Source organism: Apiospora phragmitis (assembly GCF_038363925.1).
Source record: "Apiospora phragmitis strain CBS 135458 chromosome Unknown utg000008l:1.0-3514335.0:1.0-3519231.0, whole genome shotgun sequence".
In the NCBI taxonomy this organism is placed as follows: Eukaryota; Fungi; Ascomycota; class Sordariomycetes; order Amphisphaeriales; family Apiosporaceae; genus Apiospora; species Apiospora phragmitis.
Window position 1 is genome coordinate 2,576,818 of NW_027117407.1, and position 17,858 is coordinate 2,594,675.

Sequence of the window (17,858 nt, forward strand, 5' to 3'; positions counted from 1 at the left end):
ATAGATAGTGGTGAAGATGTTGTTACTGGGGTCCCACAAATTGGTAGAGAACTTGCTTGGTTGATGAAACAGCAACTCATCGATGCAGATTCGTAGATGTCTTTGGTGGGTTTTAGGAGAAACCGGTTGCAGCCGACAGTCCATTGTAGACATTTTGAACAAAGCTTAGATTTTGTCAATGGGGAAATTCACCTACCAATGTCGTGTCAGAGCAATGACAATGCCAACCTCAAATGGCGGATGTGTCTCTGTTCGCTTCTCTTATTAGTCTGTGACCAACTGCTAACGGATGGCGACCTACGAGAAGGTCAGGGTATACAATTCGGGCTCAGAATAATATGCGTATCATGCTAATAGATGACTACCTACTCGGGTAGGTAGGTGATTGTCAGTCGTCAAGTGGGAGACGAACGATGTTTGATGATTCCACTAAACCTCCATATCATCTCGCTCCAGTGCATCCTCTATTTCCCATTAACCAAACTAGCGTGTTACCTTGCCATGCGCGAGACGAGCTATCTCTATCTAATCGGCTGACTTGTAACGCTGCAGATATCCTGCAACTAGGTGCCGTTCTCCAAAGTATTGTGCTTCCGAAGAGGTTTTCGTACGGCAACAGTATGGCCGTGATCCAGTCTCTTATAGGTAGTTCAGTGACATCTCGACGTTGGGTGTACTGTCCGACTTTGTCTTGGTTCGCCGTACATCGAAAGAGGGAGTAGGTTCTACGACACACATGGAAGGCCCGTGGAGGCGGTCTCGGAACGCAATGACAAGACCTGAATGACTGCCCACATTGACTAAGTAGTATACCTTCTAGCATTTTCTGCTGCTGAAACCTTCACTGTTGGCAGCATGGCAATGAGCTAGGACAAAAGAGCCAAACCACTGAATATCACAGTAAGATGATATTATAGTAACGTTCATGATCCAACGAGCATGTAGTACGAATGGAATGTCTGCGTATATAACAATTATAGCCAACGCGTAGCCAATGTTCCGAACGCGCTGGCCAAATGAAGCTGACTTGTGAACAGCACGCACTTTATGTGTAAACCTAATATACAAAACGATGTCTGTCGCCAACGCCGGGTATGCTTGAACGCTGTGCTGTGGTCTACTACAAGTGAAAATCAAACAAGGCCTTGTTCAGGCTCTCTTCGTCAAGGTGAGCCCAACTTTCTAGTTGAATAGAAAACATCAACAGGCGAAATGTGAGCTTGCCATCCTCGGTTCCCACCCACTCGCACCTCCCTCCATCCTACTTGGACCCTATCGACGAAAGGCTAGAGTGGTGCCAAGCTTTATACCTCGACGGCCTTACTCGATAGTTGGCGCTTCCGCCCACTCCGTCTCGCCTCCCCTTCGTCCCTATATTCAGAATCGAACGGGTCGGCACCCAACTGTCTTGTCTTCTTACTCGGAGTCGTTGGGCTTCGCATTTTCTTCTCAACCGTCTCCTCAGCCACCTCGCTTTGTCGCTTGGCACTGACGGGGAACTTCCGACCCCGGATTTTGGCCTCTTCCTCGGCATGGAGAAATCGGTGAATCTCTCGATGGTCCAGAACCCTCTCTTCTTTGTCATGCTTTCCTTCTTTTCTCCGTCTTGGGCCATTGGTAGCCGTAGAGCCTGGAGTGTCGCTCGCAACGTGGACATGCGCTGCGCGTGTATTTGGCCTCGTGCTGAACGAAGGCAGAACTGCACACAGTGCAGATGATCCACGCAGAGTCGGGCGAGGATAGCAGCTTTGGTGTTAGTGTATAATCCCCGGGGTGTCCGGTGGGTCTTTGTATCGGCGGTCGACGTCTCAATCTTCTCGGTCGAGATTGCTTCAATTTGAGGAAGTTCTTGCACCTTGACCTCCTGTGATTGAGATGAAGGCAACGATCCTGGGGAATTAGGGGCTGATTTGGTCTTTATCCCACTACCGCGGGGTCGACCACGCCCTCTTTTGACAGGCGCCTCCTGGGCTACAGTAATAGCCGATGGAGGCGTTGACGGAAGCTGTTCGGCTGGCTTTAAGGCTGGCGTCAGCGGGGGAGGGATGACAATCATGTCGACTGTCTCGCCGTCATCAGGATTGGAAGATGACATTGGCACGGAGTCGGCCACAATACCTGCAGGTAGGGGTTGCGTAAACAGTCTCTTGGGGCACATCTGCCTCGGTTGGTCCTGCGGACTCTAGAGAAACTGCCACATTCGACAATGTCGAGACGTCCGACTCCTCTAATTTAAGAGAAGGCATCGCAGCCCTGGTAGGGGTCAAATTCGGCGACTGCAACGTCGACTTGGCTTCCTTCAGATCATCCGGAGTTGTCAAATCTGTTTCTGTACTACCCGAATCAGAATCGGCACCCGATACATGATCTGACCCAGTGGAATCTGCCACGCTGCTTCTTCTAGAAAGGCTCGCGGGGACCGGAACCGGCTCAAATCCCATGGTTTTCGTCTTTTTGGCCGGCGTGACCGGAGGCGTCTTCAGGGAGTCGAACTCGCGCTTGCGCTTTTGGCGCAACAAAGTCTCGGGTGCGGGCGAGTCCATCATAGATGCGCCGGAACTCGTTCTGAGTAAACTTCGAGAGCTGGACTTGCGCACCTTCGGCCGAATATCTGGTTTGACGGAGGGCGTTCTCGAAGAGCGAGCTGAGCTTCCATCTTCCTTCTCCGGCGTAAGCTGTAGCCCTCGGCCTCGGCCTCCTCTTCCACGCTCTTCTGGACGGGTACAGTAACAGCGCCATCTGGTTGTGCCCACCCGTTGACCAGTCTCGTCTCGCAGCTCTGGCAGAGACATTCACAGTTGTCCTCGCCGAAGTAGTTGTCGCCATATGTTACCGTGATCTCGTCGCCCACGTCTATGTTTCTCGTCGCATGGATTTCGATACTCGACTGGCTGATGATCTTAAGTTGCGCATTGGCGTCGCAGTCATGATTGGCAAACCGTGCAGGTCCCATAAATAAGCTGGCGCATTTGTTTCGCGAGCTCACAACAATGCTAAAATCTTGCTTGCGCCTCGAGATATCCTCTTCTTCTTCGGCCGACATTAAAACTTGTATGCCAGAGAGGTACTTGACCGGCTGCCCTTTCTTGATGAAGTGGCGAGCAGTCACGGCTGCCTCGTGAATGCCGATTCTGTAACGGTTCGTTGTGTTAACTTCGAAGGGACTGTCCGGAAGGTAGATTTGCATGTAGCGACGTAGGTGCTTTCGGAATGCATCTTTCTCTTTCTCTGTCTTGAGACCATTGTGGAATTTGCGCAGGCCAGCTGTCGCAAGCAATTTGGCCTCGGCAACGTCCAGCTCGGGTTGGACAATTAGGTGATTTTGGATGATCTTGGCAATTTCCTCCTCCTTGATTCCCCTCGAGGCGTGGTATGCGAGTTTATTCTTGGGAATGCTGGTCCAGTAATAGACCTATGCGGAAATCAGCATGCTTTGCGCCAACACACCAGGAATTGAAACCACCAAGAGTTATACATACATGATCGACCAGGGCATCAGTTAGGATGTCGTCGTACTCTTGTACTTGCTTTAAAGTGATCGGCTGCCTCTTTGCAGCGGCGGCAGCAGATGGTGCCATTTTCGCAACCACCGAACTTGGAGGTAGAAATGGTGGTAAATCAGAAAGACGAGAGAAGCTGGTCCTAAGCAAAGGAGTGGCCCAAAGGTTGGCTGTTGGTCAAACTTGAACAGAGCCCCTGGGTGCACCCCCAATGAGTGTCGAGAAGAGACGACCCGGGCTGAGGTGATGGTGATACGACAGTGTTCTTTCTCACCCCCAGGCAAGAGGCGCGATTGAGGCTGGTATTTTGGGAGGGATATTCAGCTGAAGTCTGACAGGCTGGGCATTGAGTCAAATGAAGTGTGTCGTCATATGGGAAGGTCCAAGAGAATGTGTGATTGCAACTGATTCATGCAACAAAATACGTTTTTGGCTGACGGACAAAACGAGAGATTATGTGGTGCAAGAAAGCCAACAGCCACGAACAGAGGCCTCAGGAGAGAAGGAACGAGGAGTGTGGGAAAAAGAAACGAAGGACTCCAAAGAGATCACCCCAGATGGTGAAGAAAATGCAGCTATTGTCCTCTCATCAGACAGATTCTTCTGAGGGCTCACACAGGAAAGGCTGTGTGTGTGTAGAATCCGGATCCAAAAAAGGGATTGACAAGTCAAAGGCCCGGCCGGTGTCTATTGTTGCTGCAAGTCGATTGGAGGATTTGAGTTGTGCGACAGGATATAATCTGGGATAGGCAGTTGACAGACAGAAGCGAACAAGAAACGGGATGATCGACAGACTATTCGCCGATCTGCCTGAATGGTTCGATTATTCGATTATTCGGAGGCGCCAGTTCGGTTCAAAGCTTCAACAACAGACAGATTATTCAGATATAGTTCCAAGATGAAGCCACAATTGAGCATTGCATTGAAACGACAATACCTCCTCTCCCCCATTCATGACGATGCACCCACATAATGCGGGTGGCAGGTCAACCTGCCTCGGCCAGCAGGTGGCCCCTATCTTGACGCTTGCCCATGTCAATTGCCAATTATTGAGGGAGAGAAGCGAAAAGGGAAGGAAGCTGAGGGACAAGGGAGAGAGAGCTAACCTAGGCCTTGACCCGGTCCCGGTCTAAAACGGGGGTTTTGATTGCTTGCTTGCGTGTTGCTTGCTTGTTTCTGGGCTACAATACTGCTATGGCTGGCTGAGACAAGGTTATCGATACCTGCTGAATGTACCTAAGCTTGGATCCCTGTCTTGAGCTTTCAACCTGTAGAGGCGCCGATCCCGAGGCTGCGGCCAATCAATTCCCGCCCCGCCTGTGCCAGCGCCCAAATTTTTGACGACAGCCAGCCTTGTTAACCAGACCGAAAACGCAATATCAGATCGAGAAAGCCGCTCCCTCCAGCTGTGCCTGTCGCAAGGAACACCCCAAGGCAGTCAAGATGATTCAATTAAAGGTACGCATGGTGCCACTCATCACCCTGCTACCGCCCGTGCTGTACTAATGCCCCGTTCCTGCCACAGACGATGCTAAACTGCATCGACAACTCCGGGGCTGCCATCGTCGAATGCGCCCTGGTCGTCGGCCGGAAGAGACATGCCTCCATCGGTAAGCCGAAGCCCGCCAGCATTGCAATCGTCCTTCCTTCCTTCCGTCCGTCCCTCACCGCCCCAGAAGGGATGCGCTAATACTCCCTCGAAGGCGACCGTATAGTAGCCATCGTACAGAAGCAGCGCGGCGCCTCCGATGCCGGTATGGGCTCCGCCTCGGCGGCGAACAAGGTGAAGCGCGGCGACATCCGACACGCCATTGTCGTGCGCACGCGGGAAGCAGGTGCAGCGCCCCGACGGCAGCGTCGTCAAGTTCGACGACAACGCCTGCGTCCTCATCAGCAAGGCCGGAGACCCCATCGGCACGCGCGTCAACGGTGTCGTCGGTGCTGAGCTGCGGAGGAAGAAGTGGAGCAAGATCCTGAGTATGGCGCCCGCGCATGCGTAAACGAGGCGGGACTGAACGAAGGGGCGGCGGCGATGCACTGTATAGATAGTGGCAGGGAGAGCGAACGAACTGCATCACGTGTCAGGCGTTCCACATCCACTTTTGGTGTACAATACTGATCATGAACATTTGCCGGCGTTCGATGGGCCCTGATGAACCATTATAAACATGAAATAAAGAGCAAATATTAACAGTCACGATCCTGTTGGCGTAACAGCGGGATGGTTTTGTATGGGTAAAGGACTGCAATTGACGATTCTATATGGATAGTCTTAAGAAATCCAGCTGCAACGCCCCTAACGCCTATCCATGCAACATTGATCAAGGAAATCCTTTCCGAAATTCCAACTACACCGAGCCTGGTGCTGACCTTGTGTGCTCTACTGGAAAATGTTACCACATTCGCAGCACACGTAGAACAGTTTCTGAGGGCGAGGGTTAGCATGGCAAAATCCGGCTCATACGCCATGCATAGACTCAAAGAACTCACCATGCCCGTTTCCACACTGCGTTGCTGAGACTGGAAGAAAACGGCTTCGTCGTGACTGCAGGATGGGCAGGTCTTGTTCGACCGCGGGAGCTAAACGAAACGCCAGAAGTCAGCAACAACTCCAGCATAAAGCGAAACATTCAGAATGCATGCTCCCCAGCTGGGTTGCCCTGGTGTAGTTCCCATGTGACACATTCGACTCGACTCGATTTGACAACCCGGTTTCTGCACAGTCGGGCTTTCGCAACCGAGGACTTCCTCCAAACCACCGAAGTTTATTGCAATATGTTCGTAGACCTTGCGAGCAGCCCACCGGACTGTATGCAGTTCACAGCTCCCCTTGCTAGGCTTGGACTTGTAATGAATCCGTGCTGACCCTATACCATCCGAGGCCGAGCCTAGAGATAGGGCAAAGAGGAAACATCCCATCGATGGCGGGGATATTTTCACACGATTCGAACAGTTTGAGTGCCAAATATTCACCAGAAGGAGGTGAAGTTGAGACAACCAGAGACAGCATGCTACTAGAACATCATGGCTTGGTCACCATTATCATCAGACTCCACACCGAGAGCCTCTGGGGGATCAGCGTCAGAGTCCCCCAGCGAACTCATAGGAAGATAATGACTGATGCTGTCTGGATCATCGTTTGCATGACGAGGCATTTCGCAGGATGCAAAGTTGACTTCCCACACCCCCTGCTCATTGGGCGAAAGGTGCTTGTACGCATTGGCCACGTGAATGAATTGCAGAGCCCTCCTTGTTGCGAAATCCGGGTCCGACAGAACGAGGGCGTTGTACTGATCCGCAGAAGCAGGACGGTCGCATCTTCTGCACTGAAGCAGCACGAAGCCGCAGCGCATACAGAGGGCAGGGTCGCTCTCTGCAGCATCCGTGGAGGCGGCCGAAGAGGGATCGAGTGGCTCCGTGCCGGAACCATGGGACTCACCGACAAAACCAGGCTGGGGAGCGGCAACAGAAGGGGCGGAATCAGAATCGGGCAAAGAAAGATTGATACGAACCGTAGGGTCCGAGCCAACGTCCTGGGTGACACCGGCAGTCTCGCCAACAGCGTTGTTCATAACGTTACGAAAGACGCAGGTTGAGTTAGCCTCTTCGGTGTACTGGCAGGTGCGGCAGGTGAACTGCAGCTTGTGGGAGTCCTCATCCTCCTTGGGATAAAGCATGTTGGAGCATTCCGAGCAAAACCTGAAGGTAACCTGCTCGAAGGGCGCCTTCTTCTGCTCCGGCTGTCCTGGGATTGACTGGGGACTGGACATGTTGGCGGTAGTGAGGCAAAAGTTGCGGTTGAGATCCTTTGTGAGGCGCGTTTTGCCTTGATATCAAGAAGTTCTTCTCCCAGGGTGGCCGAGCGCGATTCCAGAAGACTGAGCCAATGCTGGGCTGCAACGACAGATGGTGACGGGTTGTTGGCGTACCTGGCCTGGCGGACGACGATGAATACAATGCGATGATGGTTTTGATTGATGAAGGCGTTAGGCGGAATGACCGTCTGATGAATGGAATGAGCCTGTGTAGCCACTTTTTGTTTGAGGCGGTCGACCATGCAGCAGAAAGGAAACGGGCAGTCGGAGATACGCATGCGACCAATCAGAACAAAGCCATACGAGCATTACGGGTTCAGTTAACGTCTCCTACGGCAGGCTCAGTTTTGGCTTACTAATCGACCATTTCAGTATGGGCATTTAAAATGGTAGGTAGTATTCACTCTCTACGCACATGCACCTCCCCTTTACCAACCTCGCTGCTGGCATTGCATCAATTCGTCTAGGTAATGTCAGATGCCCTTTGCAAGTATGTCGTGTAATGTAAATGCCCGCGGGATGCATATGCATTGGATGTGGCAAATGATAATACCATCATCACTTGTCTGTCAGTTGTTCTTCAAAGACACACCATCATCACCGTCTGTCTATTCCCTACCCGAATCTTCTTTCGGCCCCCGCGTTTCAACAACCCCCCGCCCTCGAGCCTCGTGACAGGATCCATTTTTGGTTCTCGGAGCAACGCGCCAAGTTGGCAAACCGGGCGGCCAGGCTGCTTTACCTCATACCTCATAGGACAGGGCCCTCCATAGAAATTGCCCCTCATTGCGTGAATCCTGTACTGTACCTGTCGCATGCTTTAGCGCAGGAAACTGGCGACCTTGCCTTACCTTGACAACCGAAAAAAAGGGACGGGAAACGAAACAGCTCTTGCCTCTCTGCCAGTAGTAATACATAATCAATAATAAGCAGCCGTCTTCCTTTTCCCATCCGTACAACCATCTACTACTTCACATCCTGTGACACAATTCTCCAAACAGCTCTCTCCAGTTCTGTCATTGTCTCAACCACTTCTGTCGCTACGATTTAACCACTTCCACGTTACGAAACCCGACATCATGGTAAGTTGAGACAGCAGCTACGAGAAGGATTCTTGGTGTGCCTATGACGTCGTGTTTCGAGCATAGCCGATCCAAACCCAATCCTTCCCCGAGCTATTCATGTGCCTACCCCGAACTTTACTCCGCGATATCTGTTACCTACATACATACCAATCACCCACTTACTACACCACTACGCTCCGAAACATCCCCTCCTACCTACAGTCTTGGGCAAATGGCTGATTCAGTGACCTTGGCGCAGGACGAGAGCGGTCTGCCCTCTGGCTGGGAAGTGCGCCACAGCAACTCCAAGAACCTCCCCTACTACTTCAACGCCGCCGAGAAGATCTCGCGGTGGGAGCCCCCGGCCGGCACCGACACGGAGAAATTGAAGCGATACATGGCCGTGCACCACTCGACCGGCGCCTCGCAGCTCGGCGCTCAGAAGCCCGCCGACAAGATCCGCGCCGCCCACCTGCTCGTCAAGCACCGCGACAGCCGCCGCCCCGCCTCATGGCGCGAGAGCGAGATCACTCGCACCAAGGACGAGGCCCGCTCCATCATCCAGGGCCACGAGGCCCGCATCAAGCGCGGTGAGATCTCCCTCGGCGAGCTGGCCATGAGCGAGAGCGACTGCAGCAGCGCCCGTAAGCGGGGCGATCTGGGATATTTTGGCAAGGGAGATATGCAGAAGCCCTTTGAGGAGGCGGCGTTTGCGCTGCAGCCTGGCCAGATGAGCGAGGTCATCGAGACGGATAGCGGTCTACATTTGATTGAGAGGTACGTCTTGGAGTGATTTTCCTTTTCATCTTCGCCGATAGCCGGTCTTGTGTGGCAGTCCTGAACTGCATGCGGTGGCAACCCATGGACGGTGACGAATAGGCGTCGCCGCCGAACTCCCGTGCCAGACAAGCCCAATCTCGGGGATCCGCGATGCGCAATGGCAATGGCACGGGGAAGGAAGGTGACGCCCGACGGTACCACATGAATACATGGTTACCTGTGTTGAGTCCCCTGACCAGGTTTCGGGAAAACTGACCGCTTTTTGTGTTTCGGGTAGATGTCATGCGGTACCATGACCCTTTGTGCTAACACTCTCTCTAGATTGGAATAAGAAAGACCTGGTATAGCATGAAGGAAGACTCAATGACGCAATTTTCCTATGGGGGTCTTTGATCTCGAGAGCAAATCCGGATTACCCAGCCTGGATTGGCTTGGCTCTTCATCTGAGTGTTACTGTTACACAGCATGTTGTTGCATAAGCTCAAAAGACAGAAAAAAAGGCTTCTATCTGTGCTATCCGAAAAGTTTGAAGAGGAGATGCCCAAGAGAAGGAAGCTCCTAACAATAATTAAAAACCTAACCACGTGATGTGATGCTTCTGATGGGTTACGTGTCTACTATTTAGGCAAAGTTGATGACGTCCTGTATAAGATGTATGATGAAGTAGGCCAGCTATGTAACCAACGGACAACCTGTATTCTTCCATGTCTACATGTATTTCCTAATATGAATTACATACATGTTATAAGTTAACCTAGTTATAGGTAAGTGGGCGACGCAAAGGTCAAATAATGGTGCAATCCAATCACACCTTCTATCTAATGTCTGCGAACCCATCGTCTTGTATCCAATTTGTAAGATCGTAAAAACATATTCTAACCATCTATGTTTATCTCTCAAGCTTAAGTTCATGCCTGCGTGGTATCATAGCCCATCTGATAGTCCTGTCTAGTAAATGCTCCAATGCGCCGGTAACCGTAAAGACAATATAGCCAGCCCCTGAGAGGCGAAAAATGTCCATGTAATAAGTCACGGAGAATATAAACAAAAAGAACCCAAATCTCATCGGGCGACAAGAGCTTGCAATGCATGCACGATGGTAGGTATCGACATCAACCCCACAGTGATACAGCCAAACATGGTCATAGATAGGGCCGAGTAGGCCGTAGCCATCGAATCTCGCTCAAGCAGGTGTGACGTCCCCATGGCGGCAGCGTTGATGCCGACCGTGACGCCGGCAGCGATAACCTTGGATTCTGTGTGGATTTGGCTAGTGGCATTGCCGCCGGCACCGTCCTCTCGCTTCTCATCTTCAGCATCGCTGTCGCTTGTCGCAGCATTATTGTTGGCGTTGTTGTTGCTACTGCTGCTGTTCGTCCCGGTCACCACACCACCACCAGCTCGCGGAGCATACGGGGATGCCACCCGCCACGGGGGCCGGCCGCTGGTCGGGGATGGCGAGCCAGGCGAACAGGAGGTCGCCCGTCATCTGGAAGAGCATGCCGCTGAAGATGACGAGGGCGCTCATGAGGGTGGTGCTGCCGCCGAGGTGGAGGACGGGGGGGGCGCCGAGCGCGATGGTGACATTGCGGGCGGCGAAGGCGAGGGCCTCGGCGGGCGCGAGGCCCAGGGCGTGCGCGAGCGCGACGTTGAGGAAGACGGCGACGACCGCCGCGACCAGCGACGTCGACAGCACCGTCGCGAAGCTGCGCCAGAGCGCCGCGCGGTACTCGAACATCTTGAGGCCCAGCGAGACGATGCCGGCGTCGAGCAGCGCCGTGGCGAGGTCGCCGGCGCCGATGTGCAGGCGCGGGTTGGGATCCTGGGCAAGATGGCCCACGATCTGCGCCCAGTCGTCGTGGCGCTTGAAAGTGCCCAGCACCATCTCGATGCTCTGGTCGGCCACCATCGTCTTGGTCCAGAAGTAGGCAGTCCCAAGCGCCGCGGTAAAGAGCACGGGGTTGCAGAGGACGACGAGGGTGGTCTTGAGGCGGGGATAGAGCGAGAGGGATTTGAAAGTCCTAAGCGACCGTTGGAAGAGGACGGTGCCGATCCATAGGAATATGAAACAAAATGCCTCGAACGGCATGTCGTATCCCGTAGCACAGTATATTGGCAGGCCTACGGTAAGCAGAAGGAGGAGGGCGATCCACAAAGGTGACGAGCGTACGAGGAACTCCATGCTGGCCGGGGTGAACAGAGTGTCTCGATTGACGAGAGTGACTCGTTATTAACCAACCTAAGTGTGAGCTGGGACATCTGTGACACCCGTTTCGCGGAAGGCGTTTTCGTTGACAGCGCCATTGTGTGTTCGGTTTGGCTCTCGACATCTCCCGCTCTTTTCCCTAGGCCCCTGATCCTAGATTCGAGCTTGAAGCTACTGGTTGCAAAGAGGGTAGCATCCGATATAGCTGATCAATGTCGTGATAACTTATATTCAGTCAGCCATGTCGGGAAAGAGTAGGGTGCTTGACATTAGGTAGCATACCAAAGGCTCCTGCAATCCGTGGCACATCAGCAGCGCTGCTAAGATGATCCTTGCTCAACATAACGAAGGGGGGACGAAGCCAAATGCCATATGGCGGCCTAGGAAGTCGGTCTAAAGGGGGGTGGTGATTAGTGACTGGTCGATTGGACACTGGATGGGCAACAAGATGATCTGACTTACCGGCCCTTTCATGTATCGGATATAGAAGTTGCTAACACCCCTAGAGGCTAAGCTGGCAGCAAGCATTATCATTGTAACCACCAGCATCACCAGAACAGATGCTGGCAATGTGATCCCATGAGACCGAAGGGTTGTCTGAATGGGCACCACCAGAAGCTGAGTCAGGGGCACGAAGAGGATTCCGATGGCAGCATTTCGATATCTCGCTGCGGTTTCGGGGGACTTAACGGCCAGGCATATTTGAGAAATCCAAGTCATTTTCTAATATGCGGTTGCAAAGTACGTTGCACAAAGGGTGTTATAAACGGGTCTTCAGAGACTTGCAGCAGATGATGGCTGCAGCAGGCGAGGGGGATAGTTGACGATGTCTTGAAACAGTTCTCATCTTGAGACAAGGTGTCGGGAAGTGGCCAAGATATAGGTAGAGCCAACCGTTTGCGAAAGTAACCATGATAGGCCCAAGGGGTGCATGTCAAGACGGATAGTCCGCCTCTACAGGGACGGATCTACATTGCCGATTACGCCCTGGCATACGAGCAGGTGGTCAGTCCTCGCGGAAAGCGAGGCTTTCTCTTGGGGCGAATCCGAGTAGTTGGCACTCCGAAGTACAAAATCGAACTACCGGGGAAGACGAAAGTAGATGTCCAGCCTATGTCCCACGCCGTGGTGTGATGCAAGTTGGCAGCTAGATGTGGTCTAGCAGCTTGTGTGAAACAGACACGATAACGACCAAAGGTATACAAACAGGGACCTCGCACTGAACACAGCATCGAAACTCAATATGGCTTTACCACATAGCTAGCCGTGAGGTCCCGGCACATCGCGGGTACTGCCCCTTTCCAACATGGATCCAGTCGGGAAACCAGGGTGGGGGCGGGTCGGCACATAGGGAACCAACTGCATAGCCGAGTAGATTAACGGACACACTCGTCGATCTACGACATGAAGGTGAGGACGCCCCCAAACGGGATGTTGGTTGTGGCTGGAGAGCCAGCATAACAATTTGTACCACGAGCCAAGCCGGATATGGATATGCCTCTACTTGTCCGCAGGCTATGAAGGGCCATCCTTCCCTTCAACATCGCCAGCACACAGGAAGTGGACCATGGTGCAACAGTCTCTGGTCTTGTGATTGTGTATTCGGATTTGTATCAACCCAAGATACGTCAATACTCGTGAAGATGAACTAGTGAGAAGGGTCTCCATCAGGGTTGTTGCTGCCAGATATGAAGTAACTCATCTGTTTTCCGTTCGTTTCCTGAGCCCCTTTGAGCTACGCCAAGTAAGTTGATACAAATAAGTAAGGTGGGCTCATCGACAGAGTAACGGTAACACAGGCCGATCGCCGTCGACCACTCAGAGCATGGGTGTGGCGTGCAAACGGAAAGGTGTGACAGACAGAAACAACGACAATAGGAAAATTGGCTAGCAACCAACAACAACACCCACAATACACACGTTTCGTCTCATGTAACTAGCACACGTCCACTACAAGCTGACTCTCTTGGGGGTTCTGAGCAGAGCCTGGGTACCAATCTGAGGGCCCAAACCTGTGTAGGCGTAGGTGGCTCCAGCGAAGGAAGTGTTGCAAGCGATCCAGCTGGTAATCACGAAGAACTATCATCGCCGCTAACCAGATCACTTGTGAGTCCAATGGAGTATCAAGTGATAGATGAGGTTGTCGGCTGAGGTCTGGACTAGAGACTCTTGAGCTCCTGGCAGTACCTCTCCTCCTTCTAGGTATACAATGCCCTTGGTGGTGTAACTCGCTTGTTCGTTCGGGCTTCAAGCCATGACGAGCACAAGGCTATCGTCTTTACAGCGTTTGCAAGAGATGACGGTAGAGAGGGAAGGAAGAGAAAACGCACATGTTCAGAGGTCCAATCAGCATGCAAGCGATTGCGTTTCAACGGATGCTTGCGGCTTCTCCAACAGGAACTGGAGCCGATCCAAGCTCGCCAGGGACGGTCCGGCGGTGATGTGCTGCGCCAGGCCCGTGCGTTCCGATACGATATCTTGTAGGCACTTTACATACATCCATTACATCCTGGAAGCATGTATGTATGTTAATCCGATGCTGTTGGCCCCGGTAAGGCCAGGCAGGTGTGTTGTGCCTATTTTACCTTATCAGGCTGCATATGTATGACAGATTAGAATCGTGCATATACCGACTCGAAGTCAAAACATGCCCTGCAGAATTTAGTAGGTAGCCCCTAATTGGCCCCATAGGCGAGACCTTTCCACTGCCGCACCCAATAGCGTTGGGTGTTTTAGCACGCCACAGGTCTGGAAACGGCTGTGTACTTGTCTGACAGGTGCACGCGCACTCATGTCGAGGTTCCAGATTCCGTATCAACCAACAACTGCGAGATAATTTCATGCCGACGTGCTTTCATCGTGCATATCAGGACTGGCTGAGTAGGGTTATGATTAGTAGCTGCTGCTAATTTTGGGTGGTGGATTGACTGGCTACCCCCCAGGCCTCCTGCTGTGTACACTCATTCCATGTATCTGCAAGTTCGTTGTTCGCTCGCCTACGATTGCACCGTTCGAATCTTGTCTCAGCGCTACATGAATCTTTTGGTACACTGCAGTGGCCGGCCGTTTTAGTTACCGTTGACAGTCAGTAGCCCAGCCCGGAAGCTTAACTCAAACCCACTCCACCCTGAATTACACCCTTACACATGCACGCTTTCGGATGCTTGGGAAACCAGTCTTCAAGCCTCGCGCGACTTCCTTTGCTTCTCCATTGGCGGTGACGCCGAAAGAAAAGTATTACTTATCACAGAGCTAAGGCCAGAATCGGACAATTGAGGCTTTACAGTACATGTCGGATTGGCCTTTTCCCATCTTGGGCCTTTTCCCCATTGGTCATCGCATCAACCAGCTTTGGATCACGTGTGTGGATCAATCCCACTCACCCATCGTCCAGCGCGGCGGCACCCAAACAATCAGTAGGACGTGAGGCACACATCTCGACGTGCGTTACGCCATCTACTTACGCATCAAGATCTGCCGGTTCAACACGTGCAGCTGTCGACCCAGATAGACTGAAGTGCGTGGCCATTAGAAGGGGTACAAGCAATCGGGTTCGCACTCTCCCAATCGCCCCCTACGGTACATCCTATTTCCGGTGGTCAAGTCTTACGTTGTAGGTACCCCCGTATGTCGGAATGTCTGGGCAACACAACATTGCGAGCCATTCTGGCTAATTCGATACTTACAGCTAACGTGTGCTCCTCAGAAACAAGAGTGAGAGGCCGTGCAAATTTTGTGAAACATGCCTTTGGATCCAGCTGCAAAGAAGTCGACGGCGGAAAGCCGTGCGGAGGATCGCGACAAGTCAACAGACGGGATCAACCATCTATGTGACCTGCTCGACATTACTTCTATCCAGGAGAAGGAAAGAGTCAGGAACTTGATCACGTACGATCCTTTGCTGGGCAGGCTGTGGGCTCAATATGGGATCCTCAACTACGCGGCACCCTTGAAGGCTCTGACGGTCGATGAGCTGGAATTGTAAGTTGTGTCTACAAGCTGATACTTCTTTACCACTGACCAAAGTTCCCAGCATTGAGAACTTGAAGAAATCCGGTGAATTGGAGAAGCTCATGGCTGCGTCCGAGATGTCGAGTTCAAGCGTGACTTTTGATCAACTTCGCGATGCCATATCCGATATGGACCAGTTCACGGATGCCATTGAGAAGCAGTTGGCTACTCACCAGGCTCACGTAGCTCGTCAGATCGCTGCTTTGCGAGTCGGCGGCACTTGGATTGACCAACGTAGCGCAATGGAGGAGACAAAGAAACTTGCCCTACTAGAAGAGAAGAGAAGGCTCGAGGAAGAGGTATGGTACTTGCCCTTCGCCGTTCATCTCACCGCTGATGATTTGACCAGGTCAAAGAGAAGGAAGAGCAGATTAAGCATCACGCTGACACTCTTGCAAATATCCTCCGCGCTGACCAAGAAAGCCACGTATGCGATAGCAACTGTCGCCACCAACGGTACTCCCTTCCGGTGCAGATTCAACCATACCCATGGACTGAATCACCAACTCCCTACGACACACTCCTGAAGAAGCTCCAGGCCCTCGGCTGGGAGCTGAACCCTGGCACGAAGGGCAATTTCGAGATAATGGAAGCTGCCCGCTACTATGCCAGCGAGTGAGTGCCTCAAATTCACCTCTTGACTGAGACTGCAACTGACGGCTCATTAGGGAGGTTTACGTACATGTTCGCAACTGTCGCGTATCGCTTAATACGGCTTTCCGCGAGGCTGCTCAAACTTATAACAGCTCAGCCCCCGTGGTACATGAATACAATCAAGCCGTTGAGGCTGAGATGATTGCCATCTTAGAGGAAATCCAGTCCTTGTGGGAGGAGGTTGTTCCTGTGGCGCATATGGCTGCTGAGAAGCAGCTCCTTGGTCCCATCCTAAAGAGATTTGACCTTAACGCAGAAAGAAGGAGTCTACAGCAAGAGGTCATATGCGACTACGTAAGCAAACACTTTCCTGCCAGTCACCAGCCCTACTAACGAGAGGCAGATCTGCGCTTGCTTGGATTTCATGAACGAGCGTCTTCAAATCTTAGCCCGGCGTCTTGGAGTGGCTGTATATCACCACCAGAGCCTCGTGATGACGTATAACTATGCGAGAAAATTTGTATTGAAGAACTCAGCCGCCCAGAGAAGCACAGAGGCAAATACATCAAAGCCTCTCCGCAGCGACGGAACTGAGGCGAATTCCAGTCCCCTCGAGGTCCTCACGAGGAAGCTGCAATCTTTAGGACTGCCCCGTATACCTCTTAATAACCCGATCAAAGCCCCCGCGACACAAGTTACCAAACTTAACGAGTTTGTCAACCAGCGAGCGGCCAAAGGTGATCAAACCCTCTTACGAGTCCACAAGATGTACGAGGAGACTGTTAGGCGCACATTGGATGACGTTTCCCTCGCTAGTCGAATGGCTCAAGATGCTATTGTCGCGGAAAGCCTGATCGACTGGCGCACACGCGGCGCCGCGCTCCAGGATGCCCAGACCGAAGAGTCCATCGCAGCTCTGCAAAAGGAGTCCGAGGAGATCGAATCACTCCTCACGAAGCTCAAACTGCCCGGGACTGGCAATATCGCCAAGATGCTCCGCCCTGCGCTTCTGCGGGCCCTCAAGTACCTCGAGAGCGGAGACGACTGTCGCTGCGATCACTTTTCCTCAAAGACGTTCACGCCTTGCACCAAGTGCATGCAGTCCTCCAACGCTGTGAAGTTGATCCAACAGTGGGGAGAGCTACCCGAGTTCAAGTCCATGTGAGTGCTGGCCAAAACCAGTATCTCATGGTAAGCGACGTAGTGGCTCCTTGGTTGAGGTTGCTGCATATAATTCCTAGGGCATTTCAGTCGTCACTTTCTACATGTTTTTAGACAGTTACGATACCCCTTTCTGCGGTAAAGCGCTTTTCGTTGATAATGTGTCCGAAGAAGCCCGTTTGTTTTTGGTGGCTTCTCGAGGTCAATCCTTCATTCATTGACAGTGCTCCAAATAAAACTTGCTTATCTTGGGCCCCTGAAGACACCACCAACACCGCCTACTAATAAATGACGGACACTGGCTTCTTATTAATCGTGATTTGTTTGTACGTTGAGAATCCTCCCTAATTCCGACGCAAGAACTACCAAGGACTGCGACCCTATTCTTGCTTTTCCAATAGGCCTATCACCTTGTCTATACTTGTTTCAAGCCTATCTATACTTCTTTCAAGCTTATCCATACTTGTTTCAAGCTTGTCTACCTTGGTGTTGAGATTGGCCATGTTGGTTCCGAGCTTCTTGACCCAGGTCGCGAGACTTGTGAATTTCTGTTTGTAACCTAAAATGGTGTGTATTAGTGAATACCTCTGTAAGAAATGGATTGTTAATACTTGCGCAAAACTTAGGAAACCCCAAGGCCCAAGGACCGCGGAGATAAAAAAAAACTCCTCTACCTGGATAGACCGTGATCGTCCGGGCGTTGGCTGAAGACATATTGGCGAGTTGA

The 17,858-nt window shown here is 52.1% G+C and overlaps 7 protein-coding genes across 7 annotated transcripts; 3 read left to right on the forward strand and 4 right to left on the reverse strand.

The window, feature by feature from the left end:
- Positions 1–1,304: 1,304 nt before the first annotated feature.
- Positions 1,305–2,056, reverse strand: PG994_009213 (histone-lysine N-methyltransferase SUV420H; the record flags this gene model as incomplete). The annotated part of the gene is made up of 2 exons (XM_066860622.1): positions 1,305–1,660; positions 1,708–2,056. 2 exons carry the CDS (start codon positions 2,054–2,056, stop codon positions 1,305–1,307), a joined length of 705 nt encoding a protein of 234 aa, XP_066714211.1.
- A 19-nt stretch (positions 2,057–2,075) lies between these two features.
- On the reverse strand, positions 2,076–3,578 carry PG994_009214 (uncharacterized protein; the record flags this gene model as incomplete). Its single annotated transcript, XM_066860623.1, has 3 exons — positions 2,076–2,559; positions 2,598–3,412; positions 3,480–3,578. The coding sequence occupies 3 exons, from the start codon at positions 3,576–3,578 to the stop codon at positions 2,076–2,078; spliced, it is 1,398 nt and encodes a 465-aa protein (XP_066714212.1).
- A 1,450-nt stretch (positions 3,579–5,028) lies between these two features.
- On the forward strand, positions 5,029–5,500 carry PG994_009215 (mitochondrial 54S ribosomal protein uL14m; the record flags this gene model as incomplete). The annotated part of the gene is made up of 3 exons (XM_066860624.1): positions 5,029–5,155; positions 5,204–5,283; positions 5,336–5,500. 3 exons carry the CDS (start codon positions 5,029–5,031, stop codon positions 5,498–5,500), a joined length of 372 nt encoding a protein of 123 aa, XP_066714213.1.
- A 380-nt stretch (positions 5,501–5,880) lies between these two features.
- PG994_009216 (uncharacterized protein) lies at positions 5,881–7,270 on the reverse strand (the record flags this gene model as incomplete). Its single annotated transcript, XM_066860625.1, has 3 exons — positions 5,881–5,925; positions 5,991–6,080; positions 7,013–7,270. The coding sequence occupies 3 exons, from the start codon at positions 7,268–7,270 to the stop codon at positions 5,881–5,883; spliced, it is 393 nt and encodes a 130-aa protein (XP_066714214.1).
- A 1,124-nt stretch (positions 7,271–8,394) lies between these two features.
- Positions 8,395–9,172, forward strand: PG994_009217 (putative parvulin (peptidylprolyl isomerase); the record flags this gene model as incomplete). Its single annotated transcript, XM_066860626.1, has 2 exons — positions 8,395–8,397; positions 8,639–9,172. The coding sequence occupies 2 exons, from the start codon at positions 8,395–8,397 to the stop codon at positions 9,170–9,172; spliced, it is 537 nt and encodes a 178-aa protein (XP_066714215.1).
- A 1,347-nt stretch (positions 9,173–10,519) lies between these two features.
- Positions 10,520–11,341, reverse strand: PG994_009218 (uncharacterized protein; the record flags this gene model as incomplete). The annotated part of the gene is made up of 1 exon (XM_066860627.1): positions 10,520–11,341. One exon carries the CDS (start codon positions 11,339–11,341, stop codon positions 10,520–10,522), a length of 822 nt encoding a protein of 273 aa, XP_066714216.1.
- A 3,766-nt stretch (positions 11,342–15,107) lies between these two features.
- PG994_009219 (uncharacterized protein) lies at positions 15,108–17,135 on the forward strand (the record flags this gene model as incomplete). The annotated part of the gene is made up of 6 exons (XM_066860628.1): positions 15,108–15,346; positions 15,399–15,675; positions 15,726–15,803; positions 15,852–15,991; positions 16,045–16,324; positions 16,374–17,135. 6 exons carry the CDS (start codon positions 15,108–15,110, stop codon positions 17,133–17,135), a joined length of 1,776 nt encoding a protein of 591 aa, XP_066714217.1.
- Between the last annotated feature and the right edge of the window lie 723 nt (positions 17,136–17,858).